General features: G+C 36.0%; 2 protein-coding genes across 2 annotated transcripts in view; one reads left to right on the top strand and one right to left on the bottom strand.

The window, feature by feature from the left end:
• The window catches only part of LOC111863823 (40S ribosomal protein S4), a 15,119-nt gene extending 6,658 nt beyond the window's left edge, over window positions 1-8,461 (bottom strand). The window contains exons 1-4 of the mRNA XM_023850550.1: window positions 8,392-8,461; window positions 7,746-8,004; window positions 4,214-4,311; window positions 1,515-1,686 (exon numbers count right to left, since the gene is read on the bottom strand). Of these exons, the coding sequence (XP_023706318.1) occupies window positions 1,515-1,686; window positions 4,214-4,311; window positions 7,746-8,004; window positions 8,392-8,394 (532 nt within the window). The 5' untranslated portion in view covers window positions 8,395-8,461. The remainder of the gene's footprint in view (window positions 1-1,514; window positions 1,687-4,213; window positions 4,312-7,745; window positions 8,005-8,391) is intronic.
• Window positions 8,462-9,591: 1,130 nt separating this feature from the next.
• LOC111863820 overlaps window positions 9,592-18,689 on the top strand; it is a 14,704-nt gene continuing 5,606 nt past the window's right edge. Inside the window, exons 1-4 of the mRNA XM_023850540.2 lie at window positions 9,592-9,821; window positions 10,247-10,470; window positions 11,853-12,003; window positions 16,270-16,401. Coding sequence (XP_023706308.1) covers window positions 9,592-9,821; window positions 10,247-10,470; window positions 11,853-12,003; window positions 16,270-16,401 — 737 coding nt within the window. The remainder of the gene's footprint in view (window positions 9,822-10,246; window positions 10,471-11,852; window positions 12,004-16,269; window positions 16,402-18,689) is intronic.

Raw genomic sequence — 18,689 nt, 5'->3', positions numbered from 1 at the left:
GTCTCGGCTGCAGTTTTCCCTAACAGAAAGCAAAATTTCACGCACTCTTTGTTCCTTCTGGTCGGCCATCTCACTAATCGCCAAAGGGTTGAAACAAGAACGCACACAACAGAGCACCACAGACAAACCACTTAACTCAGACTGACGCCAGCTCACTAACAGTCGCGGGAGACCCCCAGCTAACACCACCTAGCAGCACAACTCGTAACTACAAACCATGCGCGCGCAACAGGTCAGTTCTGGTTATTTTTGGGTCCCTCTTCGTATACATGGTGCCAAATCCCAGAAGACTGCTTTCTTCTGAACCAGAAATGTTCTCTCACAACCACCCTGGCATCCCAACATTCATCATAATGAACTTTATCAAGTCAAGTTTCTAGCTTACCCCTTTAAAGCACAGTTGTTACTGTATGTACCACTTGTTTCAACACTCAAACTCTTTGCATTCTGTTCACCGGTGCCAGCAGAGGGCAAACCACGTATCTCCTCACCACCAAATTTTGGGGAGCAAAAGATCAAAATTCAAGGAAAAATGCATCAAATATTAACAATAAAAATTAAAAGCATTTAAAAATTACTTTTCTATCCTGACTACTCTAGGCTGATCAGCAAAAAGCATCAAAAGGCTTGAAGGTAAGTTAACCAGTAAACTCTTTCTGGCTATCTACCTGAACTTGCTAAGATAATTTTTAACCTCCACTAACTGTATGTTGCACTACTACTGTGACAGAGTGTGCACTTGTCGGCTGAGTGTTATATTTTTTCAACACTAATACAGCAACCCCCCCCCCCGCCAAAGTTAAAATCCTACTGCCCATCCCATAACACAAACATTACTCTACAGTATCAGAGTACATACTGCTGGTGCAGTTCTTACTTGCAAGTCTGCATGTAAGCACCACATATAAGTACTGTACAAGGTCAGTCAAATAAGTTGTGACCAATTGTTTTTAAAATTTTATTCTAAGAGTTGCAGATATTACCAACCTAGAACTTTTCTAAGTAATCTCCCTCCAGTTCTTTACAATGTTTCCAGGGCTTTGTCCATTGTTCAAACAGTTTTTAAAATCCTGGACAGGAATTTCAGTTAAAATTCTTCTCATGGATGACTTAATGTTTTAGCTGCTAATACGCACTGCAAGTATTCTTTAAAAATTGCTGAACATGGCCAATAGTATAGCCTGCCAGACCCTTGGAGAAATGTTCAGACGGTTCTGATTTCAACGACGATGATTTTGTGCTTCATACAGTTCTGTCAACACAATCTGTTGAGCTACACAATGTTTCAAATTATAACACTTGCTGTCAGCTGATTCAGGCTAACACATACACAATCAACTCCACGGCCTCAAATCATTTTAAAGAAAACAGTGCTTCTAAAATTAGTACAGATATGATTATTTTCATCAGCGCTACAAAAAATCAAATCTGAGGGAGGTGATGCACTAAAGAATAAATTAATGTATTGAAAGACCTCATGACATAAATAGTGAAAGTGTTCCGGCCTTGCTCACCAGAATCAAACTTGATGCTATCCATTATTTTTGATGTGGCAATATCAAGTTGGATCGTATCATTCACCTTGATGACTGGATCTGGGTATCGGATCGTTCTTCCATCATGAGTCACCAAGAAAGGAATTCCTTTGGGGCCTGTCTGCACTCTTTTTACCTTGCAAAGCTTGTACTGCAATTATAGTACACCGGAAATTTAATTTACATAAAATAAAAGCCCTAGCTACATAGGTATACAATATTTAAAGATGTGAATGGTGACCATAACATGCTAGTTACTTTGCTTATTACTTATTCAATGACACTTTGGCTCACTGTTCCTCTGATATGTGACATGATGTAGTCTTGTAGGTGGATACCACTATTTCTGAGAAATATGCTGCCCCCATCTTCAGAGCTGAAATATGTAGTGAGGAACTAGCTCAGTTAAACTGGTAGGCTGCAAGTACGTAGTCAGTCACCCAAACACAACAGAGGTGAGTAGGAAATAAAAGTCCAGCCCCTGGATCAACAGGTACAGTGAGCAAGAAAACTTACCTTTTGACTAAAGCACTATTTTCCTCAAAGGGAAACAGAAATGTGAAACAATAACAATGAATTAAAATGTGAAAAAAGCATCAAGATATATTTTAAATTGTTATACCAGCATCTGCCCAAAGGCCTAAGAAAATATATGAGACTAGTTGCTTATGCCAGTTAGTGCTAATCAGTTATTCATACTGAAGCAAGTTTTTTCTAAACTTACACTTGCATTAACCGTATACAAAACTGTCATATCTGTTGATATTCAAAGAACTGAAAGACATCTATCACCTTGAACCTGTCATTAAGTACTTGTTCATTTCAAAGAAATTTATTTCTTGGTTTCTTATCTGTAATCAAACTCATTATCCCTTTCCAGCTAAGGAAAGACCATGTACATAATTGGCACTTTCCATGATTTCATTGGGAAGGAACTGTACAATACCCCTCCCCCCCCCAAAAAAACTGATAGAACCAAGAAGATAAGGCAAAAGCCAGGAAAATGAATATAGCAACAAGGGATGGCCTATGATCTATTTGTTATTAACATATTAGAACATACTATGGATAAGCTTGTGCAAAGAACAATACAATAAAATATGCTGGAACACTTTCACGTGAATGGTTCGTTTTTATTTCAACATCAAAATATGATCACTATAATTTCTTTTTTATACTGTATATACTCCTTCAGCAGCAGCAAAATAAAAGTAAAAACTTCCTCAGATGAGTAAGGATCAAATCATGGCATAATCATTATGCAGTGCCTTAATACTATTCAATCATCAATGGAAGTATAAAAATGTATATTTCAAACAAACTTGATGCCACAAATAATATCAGATATGAATGCCATTAAGATTGGGGGTGTGGGGGGGGGGTGAAAAAGGACAAAACATACTTACAAACCTCTGCGTATGTCACTTAACACTTTTTTTTTTACAATCAGCAATCTTATGCCCATTGGTCAACAAATACGGCTTCTTCGTTCAATTCTAAGTGTGTTTCAGAACAGTTAAAAGGAAACAGGGCAACTATCATTATTAATTTTCCACAAAAATTTTATTCAATTCTGTTGGACAGTTAACACAAATTGTGAACAGCATGCAAACAAGTGGCTAAACAGCAATTTAAATGACATTTGGAGAGGATAGTGTAGTGGCCATTTTAAATATAGCGAGGGCCTCTTAAGAGTATTCAACTGGTATTAATTATCTGAAGAAAAAAGAAGATGGCAGGGAAAGAAAAAGGTGAAGCTATCCCTTTAACAGACCATGAAGGCCCACAGGATTGTGAGACTTGAGGTCTCCACATTTTCTAGACTGGTGTTTCTCATCTGCCAGGCTGTGGCCTGGTACCAGGACCTGACATCAATTATACCAGGTCGTCTTATAGAAAAGAATTTACCGGGTCATGGTATGACAAAGGTTGAGAACCACTGTTCTAGACAATCAACAGCTGATGGTGAGATTGCCAGCCTTACATGCTGGCTGCCCCCCCCCCCAGGTTTAAGAAAATTCCAGCAGGTATGTTCATCTGTGTGTAGATGCCTCAGTTCCAGAGCTAGATTAAGCTTCAGTTTCGTTTTTGGCCACTCCAGCAAAATTAACAGCAAAGAAGTAAGATTTGATATAGTAACCCTTCGCATTTTCTAATGTTTTTCCCAATGAGGTTTTGTGCTACATGTATGGAACACGGGGAGTGGAATGCTTGATAAAAAATGGTGCACAAATTAACATTTCCTTGTAACCATAAACACTCAAACTAAATCACATGGGGAAACATTAACTTAAAACTGTCACTACCTTCATACATTTAGTAGCCTAATGCCATTTAAATCATCCACTAGACCAACCAGAATTCAGTACATAATAAAACATACATATGGTAATGGAAATAGTACACCAAAGTAATAAATAAGTGGAGCAAAATGTTTAATCAAGTCAGGTAATATTAAGTAACACTGCCTTCTCCTACTCCCTTTGTTGAAGTAAACTTGACACTTGTGGATGGCATCCTGCTAAGCCTTTTACTTCTCTGCTTCAGAGTTAAGTCTGAAGAAATATGTGGAACACTTTCCAATATTTCTGTTGGCTGGGGAACAAGTTATTTGAAATTTCATTTGCAATGGCTCTTGTGTACTCCTTTAACCTAAAAAGAGCACAATCATAATTTACCTTTGCTTCTTCAGCTGTGATTCTGTGAATGGTAAACCGTCCCTTGACATCATATATCAACCTGAAATATTCTCCAGTTTTCTCAATTGTCACAACATCTGCAAAATCATAACAAAATAATATCAATCAGACATGAAATTAACAAATTTTTTTACATCACTGTGTAATGTTCTTCACAAGACAATTTTTTATACTAACTCATGATATTTATATACACTGGAATATTTAAATATTAGCCAATTAATCTTTACCATGCATCACCCCAGTTACAATACTGGCCACCCTAGTCTGGATTCATTTGGTAAATATGTCCCATCTTCCAATACTTAATTAAATTTTTGGCTTATCGACAATAGAAACAATGGAATTATTTTGTTAATCGAAACATTATTGAATATAAAACCACTAGGGAATATCCAGACTAGGCAGAGAGACCAAGTGGAAAATAACATGACTGGAACATGAGGAAATCAGTGTACACACACTGCACACTTAATCATATACAACTAACCTACATTACAATACCTTGTAGGGAAAACAACTATTTCTTGGTACACTACTGAAACCCTTCCAAATGGTAAATTTGGTTTTGACAAAATTGATATTTCATGTTTACGTTCATAACTTGTACTGCTACTTTCCCGAATATACTGCCCACACAGTTTCATTTTGGGAGAGGATTGCCAAGAACTACCTAAATTTAATCAAAATTGCAGAAGCCATTTTCAACAAAATAACTTATCAAATATGAATATATTTTGTCCAACGGTTCAGGTGCCAGAAGCTTCACATCCATACACAACACTGGAAAAAATCACTTTCTTGCTATTCATGGGGCTCAAAATGTGTAAACCCATTTAAATCTCAAGACTGACCTTTTTTTTCAGAATCGTAATACCTTCTCATACATACATTTATAAGAGACAAAACGATCACTCATAAGAAACAAATGTCAAGGGAGATACTGGGTTTTCGGACTTTATCCATCGTCCTGATTTTAAGATAACTAAGAAAAACACGATGTTTCGGAAACTGGATCTGTTTCCGTCCTCAGATGAGGGAAAACACCTATTCTGTTGGGTCCCTTAGAAAGAGCTAGTCTCAATCACTATAGTAACTAAATGTCAAGGGTTTTAATATAGTGGATATATCAACAGATGATATTAGCCTGTAACATAAACAGCTATGGCCAACAGAGACTGCTTGATTCCTAAAAAATTCGCCTCTGAAAGTGTGTGGAATAACATGCATGACAGTAAGAACATTGCCTTCAGTAGCCAAAAACCAGACTCGTGAAGAAATCCTCTGGCCTTTCATTAGGGCCAAGGATAAGGCACATTATCAGAATCTGTATTACACCATTCACAACAGCCCCCCACTGTTCCCCATCCTAAGCCAATTTTATCCTATACATACCAATGCAATCCATCCCTAAAATGTTCCCCGTCCTAAGCCAGATTCATTTTGTCAATACCAACCCACATTATGTCCCAATGATCCACCTTGTTACCTCCCACCTACATCTCAGTCTTCCTAGTGGTCTTTCTCCTTCTGGCTTTTAAACCAAAACCCTGTAAACATTAGTTACTATAGGATTCTGATGATGGTGTATAACACACTGATATGTTGGGATTTTGGACTTTATCCATCGTCGTGTTTTTATTTATCTTAAAAACCAGGACGATGGATAAAGTCCAAATCACCCTGTAAACATTACTTTTCTCTCCCATGCATGCTACATCTTCTGCCCAATTCATCCTCCTTGACCTGACCATTCTAATTATATTTGGTTGAGTATAAGTTCTGAAGCTCATTACTATGTATTTTTCCTGGCCTCCTATTATTTCATCCATCTTCAGTCCAAATATTCTCTACAGCACCAAATCCCTTCAAGTTCTCCCCTTAGTGTCTGAGGCACCTATACAGCCAAAATGATAGTTTTATATATTCCAATGTTATCATTTCTAGAAAGCAGATGAGAAGATAACTTTGAACTGAACTGTAGCAAACACTACCAAAATTTAATCTGCTCTTAATTTCCTCATGAATCACATTCTGATTTGTTACTCATCCACAAATATATGAGTTTCACCACATTTTCAAGGCATCTATTAGCTGTCTTTGTATTAAAACTTTGCCCTGCATTGTAGTAACAGACATTAACATATACTTCATCTTCTCTGTTTCCTTCTCAATGAACCTCCTTATTGGCATCGATGACAGCTTCTGTGTTTTTTTTACGATATATACATTATTTCATAATAGATTTACATCATCAGCATAGACCAGAAGCTGATGCATCCCATTTAATTTCAGTCCCACATCATTTTCCTTGTCCTTCCTAATGGAGTATGATAAAGCAAAGGTGAAAAGCAGTAGTAAGAAATGATATTCTTCTTATGGGCCATTCTGAATAAGAAACATATCAGACAAATGTTTATTATACTACTACCTTACTATATGTTTCATTTAAACGCACCTTAATAAGTATAACTAGTTCCACGAGTACCTCAAACTCAGTGAAAATATATAATGCTTCCCTAACTGAACCACAGGCTTTTTTGAAGCCTATAAACTGTACAGTTTAACTCTACTCCTATTTTTTTTCTATGGCACCTGAAGAGTTCAAAGATCGATAACGTCAAAACTCACAATAACGACCCCCACAATAATTTCATCTAAGTATGGGCTTAACCTTGAGAGAATACTGGATTAAATTTTATATGAAGTTGGAAGCAGTCATAGGCCTCAATAATTACTAGCCACTTTTACAGCCCTTCTTATAAGTTTGTACAATAATAGGCTTATTCCACTACTCAGGCACTTATTCCTTATCCAAAATAAAATTAACATGTTCATGGATCATGAAACGTAAGGTTTCACCTCCTGCTTGAATCAGTTCTGCCAGAATTTGGTCATTACCTGGCCATGGTGCAATGATAACATGATGGCCATAATATACCACTGCATATCCTGATTTTGTGTAGATCCTAGATATGACAAGCTAAAGAGGTGAACTTCTACAACTGCCAGCAATTTGAATTTAGATCTCAATTTTAGCGCTAGACAAGACAGCGCAATTCCTACAAACTACCCAATTTTTCTTTCTTGTGCGTGCTCAGGTAGCAGACCAAGATCACTTTGTGCTAAAATTTTCGTTAAAAGGCGCCAAGCAGTTTGAACCATAATAGTGTAACTGACGAGGCTTTTTTTTTTGCTTTAATGGGTCAAAATCCTGGCAATGATGCAAATGCATTATAGCATTAATTTGAATTACAATAATCGCGACTTGTTTTAAATATTGAAAATTTACATTATAAAAATTCAGAGTTACAGGGCTGAAAACGAAACTATGCAAGATGTTACACACAGCACATAGAACTCCGTAAACTAATGGTTAAAGGGGTCTCCAAAAAGCATAGTTTGTTTACATACTTACATATAATTTGAGTTCATTGCATTAAAAATTAATCATATTCATCAAACGCATAGTTTACGTGGCAAGAGCAACAACATTTTCTTGAATACATACCCATAAAGCCAGCTGGATAGTTTGGATCAGTACGAACTTTCCCATCAACTTTAATAAGACGCTGCATAACGATTTTCTTAACTTCACAGTTGGTAAGGGCATACTTGAGTCTGTTGCGAAGGAAAATTACAAGAGGAAGAGACTCCCTTAGTTTGTGGGGCCCTGTACTTGGTCGAGGTGCATAAACACCACCAAGCTTGTCCAACATCCATGCCTTTGGTGCGTTCAGTCGCTTCAAGTGTTTCTTCGGGCCACGAGCCTATAAAATACAAATGTGGAACTATGCTTAAATATAACAGTCTTAAGGAAATCCGAGCGTTCAGTACACCTTTAGTGTCTAAAAATTAAAAAAAAAAAAGTTAACAGAATTAACATAAAATTCTGTCCCCAATTTATCCAGATATTCTGCTGCACCACAACACTGTGAATGAAAAAAATGTACATATACCATCACACGTAGGGCAACCCATGTCAATTCGTTATATTTGCATACATTTCACATACCAATACTCTTACTCAAACACCAAAACACACACACACACACACACTAACAGCAGACGTTTCAGAATTGATATAAAAAACATTTCTAATCGTTAGGTCCTCAACGATGACATTAGATAACAAAACTTCGAAACTCATCACCTACCATGCTGAAACACTAACCGGAAAGAGCTTTATAACGGCACAAACCAACTACACCACGGATTACTAAACGCTACACCGATACTCGACGATCATGGATCATAAACATTGTAGCCTACAAATCACTACGTAACTACCGGTTTGGGCCGCACCATATCTCAAGCTGGCTTCCCAACGCGGCGGCCCGGGTTCGATCCCGGGTCTGGTCAAGTGGGATTTGTGGTGGACAAAGTGCACTAGGGCAGGTTTTCGCCGAGTACTTCGGTTTTCCCTGCCAATCTTCATTCCACCAATTGCTCCACAATCACCCTCACATATCATCTGGGGCTGGTACAATAGGCCAGAAGTGACCGCAGTACAAGGGACTTAGTCCCACCCCACTGGCAATAAAAAAATACTACCGGTAACAACTGACATGAGTTAAGTTGATGCACTGGTATGAATTCAATAGCGAGAATGTGATCACCACCAGATGCCAGAATGTTATACAAAGGCATTATTAAATGTAAATCAGTATCCAAAATAATGCCTCCTGATTGCAATATTCTACACAATGTATTGTAATCACACGGTTGGAAGAGGAATAAAATACAGATCATCTTCAAAGCAACTTACGCCATGCTAAAATAGGCAATCCGCATGAGGAGAAAAATAGCTATGGTATACAGTAAAGAAAATGAAGCACGGTGTCCATCATAGAGTGTGCAATGTAAATGATTTCTATGTACTGAGCGATGAAGGAACGTAAGCTCTTGAGGAAAGGCGTGTGATCCATAACAAGGATTAATATGATTAATATGACCTACAGCTCCGCAGCAAGGTAGCTAGGGTACCAGATCACTAGTCAGTACGGATCGCTAACAGGCTTCTGCAATTAGAACGACCAGAACGAATTAAGACCACATTTGCTCATGTGATCATGTGATTATGTTATTATTTCGATACCTCTTTCAGGCGAAAATATATAAAATTTTGACTAGTATCATTAAAAAAAGTTATAGAACTTATATGTATTTGATTATAGTTTACTTCGGTTCCATTTAACGAGTTATAAGATGAATACTTCAATGTTCTCCTGCAAATTTTAGAAAAGTTTTGGTATGTGCTAAATTTTGTTGATCGATGTTGACTATATACATCGAAATTCAATATCGATATCTCTTTCCGTATTCCCTCGATCGCACTCGATACAATCGTAAGAAATATGGCGACATGGTCCGAAGAAAAATTTCAGCTGGGAAACGAAGAAGGACATAATGACACGTCCCTTGATAATATACTGCAAGAATGTATGGAAGATGCTTTTGATATTCCTACTTTCGGAAGAGTATTTGAACAACTGCCAGTGTATACAACTTCTAGGCTGTGTGATGAGAACAGTCCGGAATCATCCAGTTACATTGGAAAACTGGAAGGCCACGATGAAAATGCAGGGTAAAGATTTAGAAAGTGACACAGTAATCTCTCCCTTATGTTAAGGAAAAGGTTATTCTGTTGTGTTTCGAAAGGTCCGACCATAAATGTTTTAAGTCTTCTTTTATTAAAGTACGGATGGATCTGTAATGAGGGTACGCCCCTTTCGTAAAGGTTAATTCTCTACATATGCCAATAAAAGCCATTTCCACGTTCTTAGCCTTAATATATATATTTTTTTGTATCTCGCGATAGTTAGGGATTCTTGAACATATATGTTCCGAGTAATGAGCGTATATGATTTCGTTGGAAAGCTGGGTGTAATGAAGTGTGTGACAAGACTGATGAAAACATGAGCTCTGCATTTGAAAATATGATCCATTTACTTCTAACAACGAAAAGAAATTTATGATTGAACTTATGTCCCTCTATTCCTGCTGTTACAGGTATATCCATCATACAATTAGTTCAGATCAGATTTATATGCATATCAACCCTGGTAAATCAGGATCTATGCCAGAAAATCCTTCTCATGCTACAATCACAATTGAAGCAACAGATCCAGCCACAAACATGAAAGAAATTAAAAGGTACAGATGTGAATATGATGGTTGCAGTCGTACTTACAGCACAGTGGGAAATTTACGGACACACATGAAGACACACAAAGGTATGTATATATGCATAAGTCTTAATACATGTCCGATTTGTTCCCACAATTAAATTTTTCAAATAAAGATTGTGCTGTCACACTGTTTATACAGTCATAGATTGACATAATGCCTAAAGCCTAGAGCAGGCATGTCAGACTCAGCTTGTATAGAGGGCCACCTCAGCCCTATAAATAATAGTCAAGGGCCACACTTCAAAATAAAAATATACATTAGATTTTGATACAAGGAAATTTAATTCCATTTATTATTTAGGAATAAATTCAATATAGTTACCTAAAGTGGAACACTTATCTTTTGCCCACAAATCAAACATGTAATTTTACCTTCTATTTCACAACAGAAATAAGCGATTTCCCATTTTTCTTGAAAAAGATGGCGCTCAATTTCAGTAGTTCTTTCTTTGCTACTTGAATTTTTTGAAAGTGACATTGCCTTTTAAAAGTTACTGTACATATACAAGAAAACTTGTAGTTGATAATTTAATGTTTAATTATAACCTTTATATGTTCATCACAATGTAACATCAGCACCTGTTGCTCTGTGAAAATGAACTGATTGACAATGTACAAGAGACTACCAGACTAGTAGGAAGGTGTATCATGTCCCAATGGTCATAAAAGTGAAAGTTTGTTAGCAACCCATTAGACAATGACTGGGGGTTGCAAGCTAGTTTTGAAGGTAGAAATCCCTTGCACTTGTCTGTCAGCTGCCACCCTCCTTGCATTCTTACTGTGCCTCCAAAAGGGATTCTTGGAAATACTTGAGGTGGTGAGGCTGTGCGGATTTTAGTGCATTAACCTTCTGAAATACAGTAGTTTGTCCTTCACGAACTTTACAAACCGTTAGTTGGACAAACCCTTCTGCAATTCTCAGAATCACTTTTCCTGCAGCCTGCTAATTTATGTCTGCGTGAGACTTCTTGTCTTCTGGTCTGTTGGAAAATTGTCTTTACAAAAAATATTTCTACTAAAATTTTAATATTGATTTTAATATCAATTAACTCTAAAAGTTGAGGGGCCGCATGTTTGACACGGCTGTCCTAGAGTTATGTCATTTAGGTTATGTTTATGTTTACTATGGTATCCTTTCAGCTCTTCTATTATTGTTGAATGTCGTAGACGTATATTTGATGTTAAAATACACACTTGTAGTTTTATATCTCTTGTGTTTTTCCATATGGTAGAATTGGTATTTTCTCCTATTCTTTCAGGTAACATCAGGGACTTGAAGTCTGTCCAGTATCTTATATTATTATTACTTTATGTAACATTGATTTTTGATGATTGTTCTTTCAGGGTTCTTATTCAATCACTCTGTAGTAATTCCGTTTATTAAGTAAAACATATTGTACACTGTATCCATGTGTGTATGCTTACAGGTGAGTTCAGGTTTAAATGTTCTGAACCTGGTTGTGGAAAAGCGTTTCTTACATCATACAGTTTAAAAATACATATTCGAGTCCATACAAAAGTGAAACCATTTGAGTGTCACCATGAAGGATGTGAAAAGGCTTTCAATACACTTTACAGGTAAGAATTGCCCAGGTGCTTGAATTATTAATCTCTGTTTGATTGTATTTGAGAGAAGTGCTTCAATTCATAGTTGCAGATCAGCTTTAGTATCTATGGTTTTCCCCAGTTTTTCTCTTTCTCTGACATCATTTCCATTAGTGAAAGATGCCAACAATCATTTTTGTTTCCAGCTTTCCTCTTTGCTTCTGAACTTTTGTGACTAAGTGTAACAATTGAGGTTTATTGTTTTCCAATTGTTGCCTGTCTTGGTTTTGGTCCATATCCATTGGTCTCTTTGGCGTTCTACTTTTGCCCCTTTAGTTTTTGTGTACCTTGCTCATTTTAATAGTTTCATTCTCAAATCTCTTAATACAGGGAAATCTCTAATGTTTCTTTGGAGGCCAGTGGATTTGAACACTAAACTGAGGGAAATCATAAATGGAGGTAATTTAAGACTGAGTTAATTAATTTGGGATCAATGAAATTGATCCTTAAATTGAGGAACATTAAATGTGGTATTTACCATATATGTGCGAATCCCATATTATATTGTTGCTATGTTGATTTCTATTTTCCCCCAAACCCTTTTATCACCACTCCGAGATAGGTGGCCATCACACCATGAATGTAAGTCTGTAACCTTCCCAGTAGCAAATAACTTTCAAGACCCTTGCTGAAATTCTTTGCAAGAACTTCTGAGCATGTAGAGACTCAGAATGAGATAAGATTTGAATTATGGATAATTTTATTATAGTCTGTTATGATTATGTTTAAACATAGAAGTAAAAAGGATCTTAGTGAATTTGGATAGGGCAGCATGGGCTGGATTATACTGGAACAGGATGGTGACCTGTTGTAGGCTTTTGTGAACACACTAACACAGTAACAGGTTCCATAAAATGTTGGGAAGTTCTTCAGTACCTGAGTGGCTGGCAGCTTCTCAAGAAGGACGTGGGCATGCTGCAGTCAGAATGTTAATATTGTTATCAACTTTTAGGTCACTTGCCTGTAGTTAATTTACTTTTCCCTCATAGCTTTAGGAAATTTCTGGGACAGCAACTAGACACTAAACATTTGTGACCCACTCCTTTCCACATATCATTATGCTATTTCATTGCATTTATCTTTTGATTGGTAATCCTCCTGTACTGATACGTACATACATATACATTTGCGTTTCTTTAAAATATTCATAAATGTGTCACTGGCACCGAATATAAAACATGTCAACAAGCAAACAAAACATTGGACACTTATACATTCACAAATAAAATCACTAGCATATATAATCCATACTTGTCAAAAACACATACAATAGTTAAAAGGCAATACAAATTGCAGCAAGTATATATAAGCACAGCCAAGGACATAGTGTTTAGTGAAGTGTGCACTGTCAGACACATCTTTTCCTTAGCTGTAGGTCTTGACAGAAAAGCAAGAATTCCTCAACAGTATAAGAAGGGTTTTGAAGCAATACATCCTTTAGTTTCCCAATAAACTGTTTTTTTATTATGTACTAACTCAATTAAAAAATCGGGCGAACTATTAAAGACTTTTACACTCATGCAATAGACCCCTTTTTGCCTCTTTGTTAGATGTAATTGAGGAACATGTAGGTTTCTAACTTGTCTTGTTGACTTACCATGAATTGTATGATTAAGAGTATAATGCCCCAAATTGTTTATCATTAGTATCATTAAAGATAAGATATATTGAGAGGCCAATGTCAGAATTTTTAATTTTTTAAAAATTGTTCTACATGATTCTCTGGGTTTCATTCCCATCATTATCCTGACAGCCTTCTTTTGTAAAAGAAAAATCTTCTTAGCCTCCAGCAAGTTTCCCCAAAATACTATCCCATATCTCATAATTGAATGAAAGTATGTGTGGTAAATCATCCTTAGTGTTTCAATATTGCTATACAATTTCATGTTTCTTATTGCGAAGCATGCCTTGCCCAATCTAGACAGCATCGATTCAGTCTGTGACTTCCAATTCAGGGTCTTATCAATTTCAGTGCCCAAGAATTTAATGTGGGTGTCCTCATGCAATATCTCATCATTAAACTTTAAATGTATAGACATATTATCTCGATTAATTGCATCAAATTTTAACACTTTAGTTTTTTCAAATTTAGAGACAGGCCATTACATGCAAACCAATGGCTTAAAGAATTCAACACAATCTTAGACCTTACTTGGATTTCATCAAGATCAATGCCTGATACTTTGTATCTTACAGTATCTTTTATAGTATAACTTCAAACTATCATCACTTGATTTTTTTACTAAGGTGTATAATGCTCTCTTATGCCTTTTGTTATCCATTTATTAGAGTCTTTTTTTTATATATACTATGGGAAAGCTATTTTCTAAAATTGATAAAAGATATTGTGAAAGATATTAAATTTCATATTAACATTCTCTTGGTTATAAACTTCTATCCAATTTTCATTTTGTAAAGCCTGTTGAAAACATACTATGTTTTCCTCATTAATGTGTCTATATGCTCTTACATGATCACTTTGTCTCATCACCAGCATGTCTCCAAGTATAAACATTTGCCCATCGTGGTCCGAGAGACCATTTATAGCAGAACAAACTTGGAATTTGTTATAAGCATTCTTGTCTATAAAAAAAATGATTTATCAATGAGACAGAAGTAGTACTTATTCTAGTTGGAAACTCAATTATTTGTGTTAAATTATAAGTATCTAATAAAGCTTGTAATTGCACTTTTTTACAGTTTTCACTAAGGTAATTTATATTTGTATCACCACAGATTATTGGTTCCACTTTAGGGCTTATTAAATACGAAAGTGTAGAATCTAGCTGCTCAATAAATTGACATGTATCTCCATCAGGCGCTCTATAAATATATAAAATACATAATTTCCTATTATTTATAGTTATCTTTACCGCACAGACTTCAAAAACCCTTTCCATACTTACATTTTTGAGATCTAGCTCTTGATATATCGTCTTTAATTAAAATATAAACTCCACCGTTCTTACACATGTTACGTGAAAATCCTGCTGCCATTTTATATTTTGTCATAGAAAATATGGATAACTCGCTTACACTCAAATGGTGCTCACTAGTACATAAAATATCAGGATAATTACATACATCATTTAGAAAAATGTCTAGTTCTTCTTTCTTATTTCTAATGCTTCTTATATTTTGATGATAAATAGCAAGTGAAGTCCGCTGACTACTGTTATCCACCTTATTCTTATTATAAATCATTCCCATAAAAAATCCTTATTTCTCATAGTTAAGAAAAGTAGGGGCCTAATTTTTGTCAATATAAGTTTACATAGATTTTTGTATTCTGTTTTTGTGTCCAATGGTGATTGTGCTTTGCCTTTTGGTTGGATGCTGTGTAGTTGAATCCAACAGATATTCACAGTGATATGTATACAGTTGCCGTCTTGTAGTGCACTCAGTTTCACCTGTTACTTCACGATATGTTTCGGCAACATAGTGCCATCATCAGGTGCCCTAATTACGCTAATCTATTTCATTGCTTGCCTTTATAAAATTATTTAAAAAGTATTTAAAAAGTGTGTATTCATCAACTATAATAAATTTACACACACTAAAACTTGTTAAGATTATTCATCTTATGTGTCATAATTAAAACTTGCGTGTGGTTCTTCCACTATGGGGGTCGTTTTTCTTATATTCTGTGTAAACCGTGTCTTGCGGTGTGTGTTCCCTTCTTAGCTGCGAGTGTTGTAATTTTATAAAGGCAAGCAATGAAATAGATTAGCGTAATTAGGGCACCTGATGATGGCACTATGTTGCCGAAACATATCGTGAAGTAACAGGTGAAACTGAGTGCACTACAAGACGGCAACTGTATACATATCATGGAAGAAAATCAGTGCAACAGGACGCTAAAATACAACATTATAGATATTCACAGATTGCAGCATCTTGTAAGTAAACACTGACTTTGCAAGGAGGATATTATGAAGGCTCTTGTGTTAATCAGCTTGGTTTTTACTTCGTTACATATCCACCCTAAAATAGCTATTTTTGGAAATGTATTAACCATATGTTAATTCTTCAGTAGAAGTATAAAGAACAAATAAGTTTCTCATTACTGAGATGATGTACAGTGGTATGATCCTCATGGTAAGTTTCATGAATCTTCATCAGTAGTTCAGACGTTACTAGAAAGGAACACATGCAGGGTCTTTGTGTAAACTTTTTTCTGTTTTGAAAATTGAGCTCAGCTAGGAAAGTAATAGTATTGGAGTCTGCAAAATGTTTTAGGTTACGAGCACATCAGCGACTGCACAATGGCAACACCTTTAATTGTGAAACACAAGGCTGTGTGAAGTTCTTTACAACTCTCAGTGATCTGAAGAAACATGTGAGAACTCATACCCAAGAAAGGCCTTACAAGTAAGTGTTATACACAGACATATAGATGAAAGGATGGAAGGGCACACAGGTGAAGACAGATGAACAGAAATGGTAGAAATGGAGAGATACAGGGAGAAAAATAAAAATAGTTATGCTAGAGATAGAGATCCTTGATGGCCAAAATGTTTGTGACATTTGCTTTTCATACCATTTTTCAATCTTTCATGTAAGAGTGAAATTACCATTGCAACCCAGTGCTGAAGCTGATGAAATGTGTTTGTGATACAAGTAACAGATGACAGTGCAGCTGTTGAATGAGTTGTATTTTTGCACTTCATTTCCCTTTCAGTTTATTTATTTTACTGTGCCAATGTATGCCTTAAAATATACTGTGACATGATGCCTGAAAGGCAGTATTTCTGGGCAACAGCTTGGTAAACTTCCTTGCATGGTAATTGATATGCACGCCACAGCAGAAGAACGATGTGGAAGTGGTGTTTTCCATGCTGTCAGTGCTGATGCTATATAACGAGGACCATAGGCAAGTCAGTCAGCATTCAGCGGTTAGCAGTTTTGAGTGAGTCATCAGTCACAGTTGGTGCTCAGTCATGAGCACAGAATCAGAGGAGTCTTCACTGTTAACAGTTGCTGCCTAGTGGTGGCTAGTGAAGAGACTGAGAAGGCTTAGTGTGTGCTGTAGTGATTTGTAGAGTGTGTAGATTAGTGATAGAGCTATAGTTATTTTTAGTTATGAGTCATAAGCATTCGGGGAATCCAGTTATCAGTCAACATCTCATGTCTAGTCAGTAACATGCAACAATATGCATTTAAAATGGCCCATTTTCAACTAAAATATTTCAAAATATTCTTGAAGTTGTATGTCAGTATACAGTAACAAACATACATTGAACTATGAGTTATACATGGCAGTGAAAGGGAAAAGTATTTTTATGTAGAATGTATAATTATAAAGAATGTATAATTCAAACACCACGTTTATCTGAATAATCTGAATAGTTGTCTTTATAATTGTTGGGCATCCAAAAAATAAGTCTCATTTTATATTTGCACATTCATTTTTATGTTCCCAACAGTACTCTGTGGGTAATGTTTTTAGGGTGGGCATTGCAAGTGTTTTGTAGTATTTTCGCTCAATTTGAGGTCAAGGAAGTATATTTACTGGTAGACTGTCAGTGTCAGCAGCAGTCTGAAGAAAAAGTCTTTAATGCATGCATGTATAGTGGCCACATGTATATGTGTGAGAGCAGAAAAGTAGAATACTGTGGTGTTAATCATGGGTGGTCATGTTGAAGAGAGAGCTTCTGCAGTGTAACAGATGTCAAAAAATGTGCACCTGTGAAGCATAAAGAAGAAACTATCCATGTGCATGGCAACATGAAAATTCAGTGTTACCCAAGCAGATGTCTTGACACAAGAGGAAACAGAGAGAACATGGGTGCCAGGTTCACAGAAAAAATTTAAAGGGCTGAAACAAGAACCCTAGAGAGACATAAAACCTTAGTGAAATGGAAAATTTTGCCAGTTGTAATGTTAATAAAAGTATGTTTCTTCCTGAAAACTAAAATTTTAAGGGGGGACATCTTATATTCATATAGATGCAGTATCTAATGAATTTTGTGTGAAGTTATCATGAATCATTGAAGATGGTGTATTGTACTTACTTGCACTCGATTATGAGTTATGGACTAATATTTTGGGGCAATTCTTGCCATGGCAACATAATTTTTAGGTTACAAAAGAAAGCTATTAGAATTATTATGGGGATTAGAGATAGAGTCATGCAGAAAATATTTTAGGGAATTAAAAATACTACCACTAAAATCTCAATACATTCACTGTTTGTGATCAACAACAGACATCATTTCAAAGTGAATTCTGAGATTCAAAGTAGTAATACTAGGACCAAATCTGACTTGCATCACCCTTTGACTCATCTGTCAGTCTTTCAGAAGGGAATTTATTATGCTGGGATTAAGGTGCTGCAATACCTGCTTACCTGTTGCAATAAAAATCGGTCCCATAATACAAAACAATTTGAACTGGAATTGAAAAACTTCTTGTATTCCCATTCATTTTATACGTTGGATGACTATTTTAAATATAGGACGAACTGAACCTTTTATAATGCTGTTTATATGGTATAATGTATATGATACTTGTACATATATGCATTTCCAAAATGTGAGCTTAGTAAGGTGCTGATCAACTGCTCATGTTGTTAAGGTGTTAAATTATTTTATTATTATTCTTTTAAGAATGTGACTCTAAGAGGACTGGTTTTGTTTTCAGAACTATCATATATATAT

Source organism: Cryptotermes secundus, unplaced genomic scaffold (genome assembly GCF_002891405.2).
Source record: "Cryptotermes secundus unplaced genomic scaffold, Csec_1.0 scaffold1695, whole genome shotgun sequence".
NCBI classification, from domain to species: domain Eukaryota; kingdom Metazoa; phylum Arthropoda; class Insecta; order Blattodea; family Kalotermitidae; genus Cryptotermes; species Cryptotermes secundus.
The sequence above is the reverse complement of the archived record's forward strand: the minus strand, read 5'-3'. Positions and strand labels throughout refer to the sequence as shown.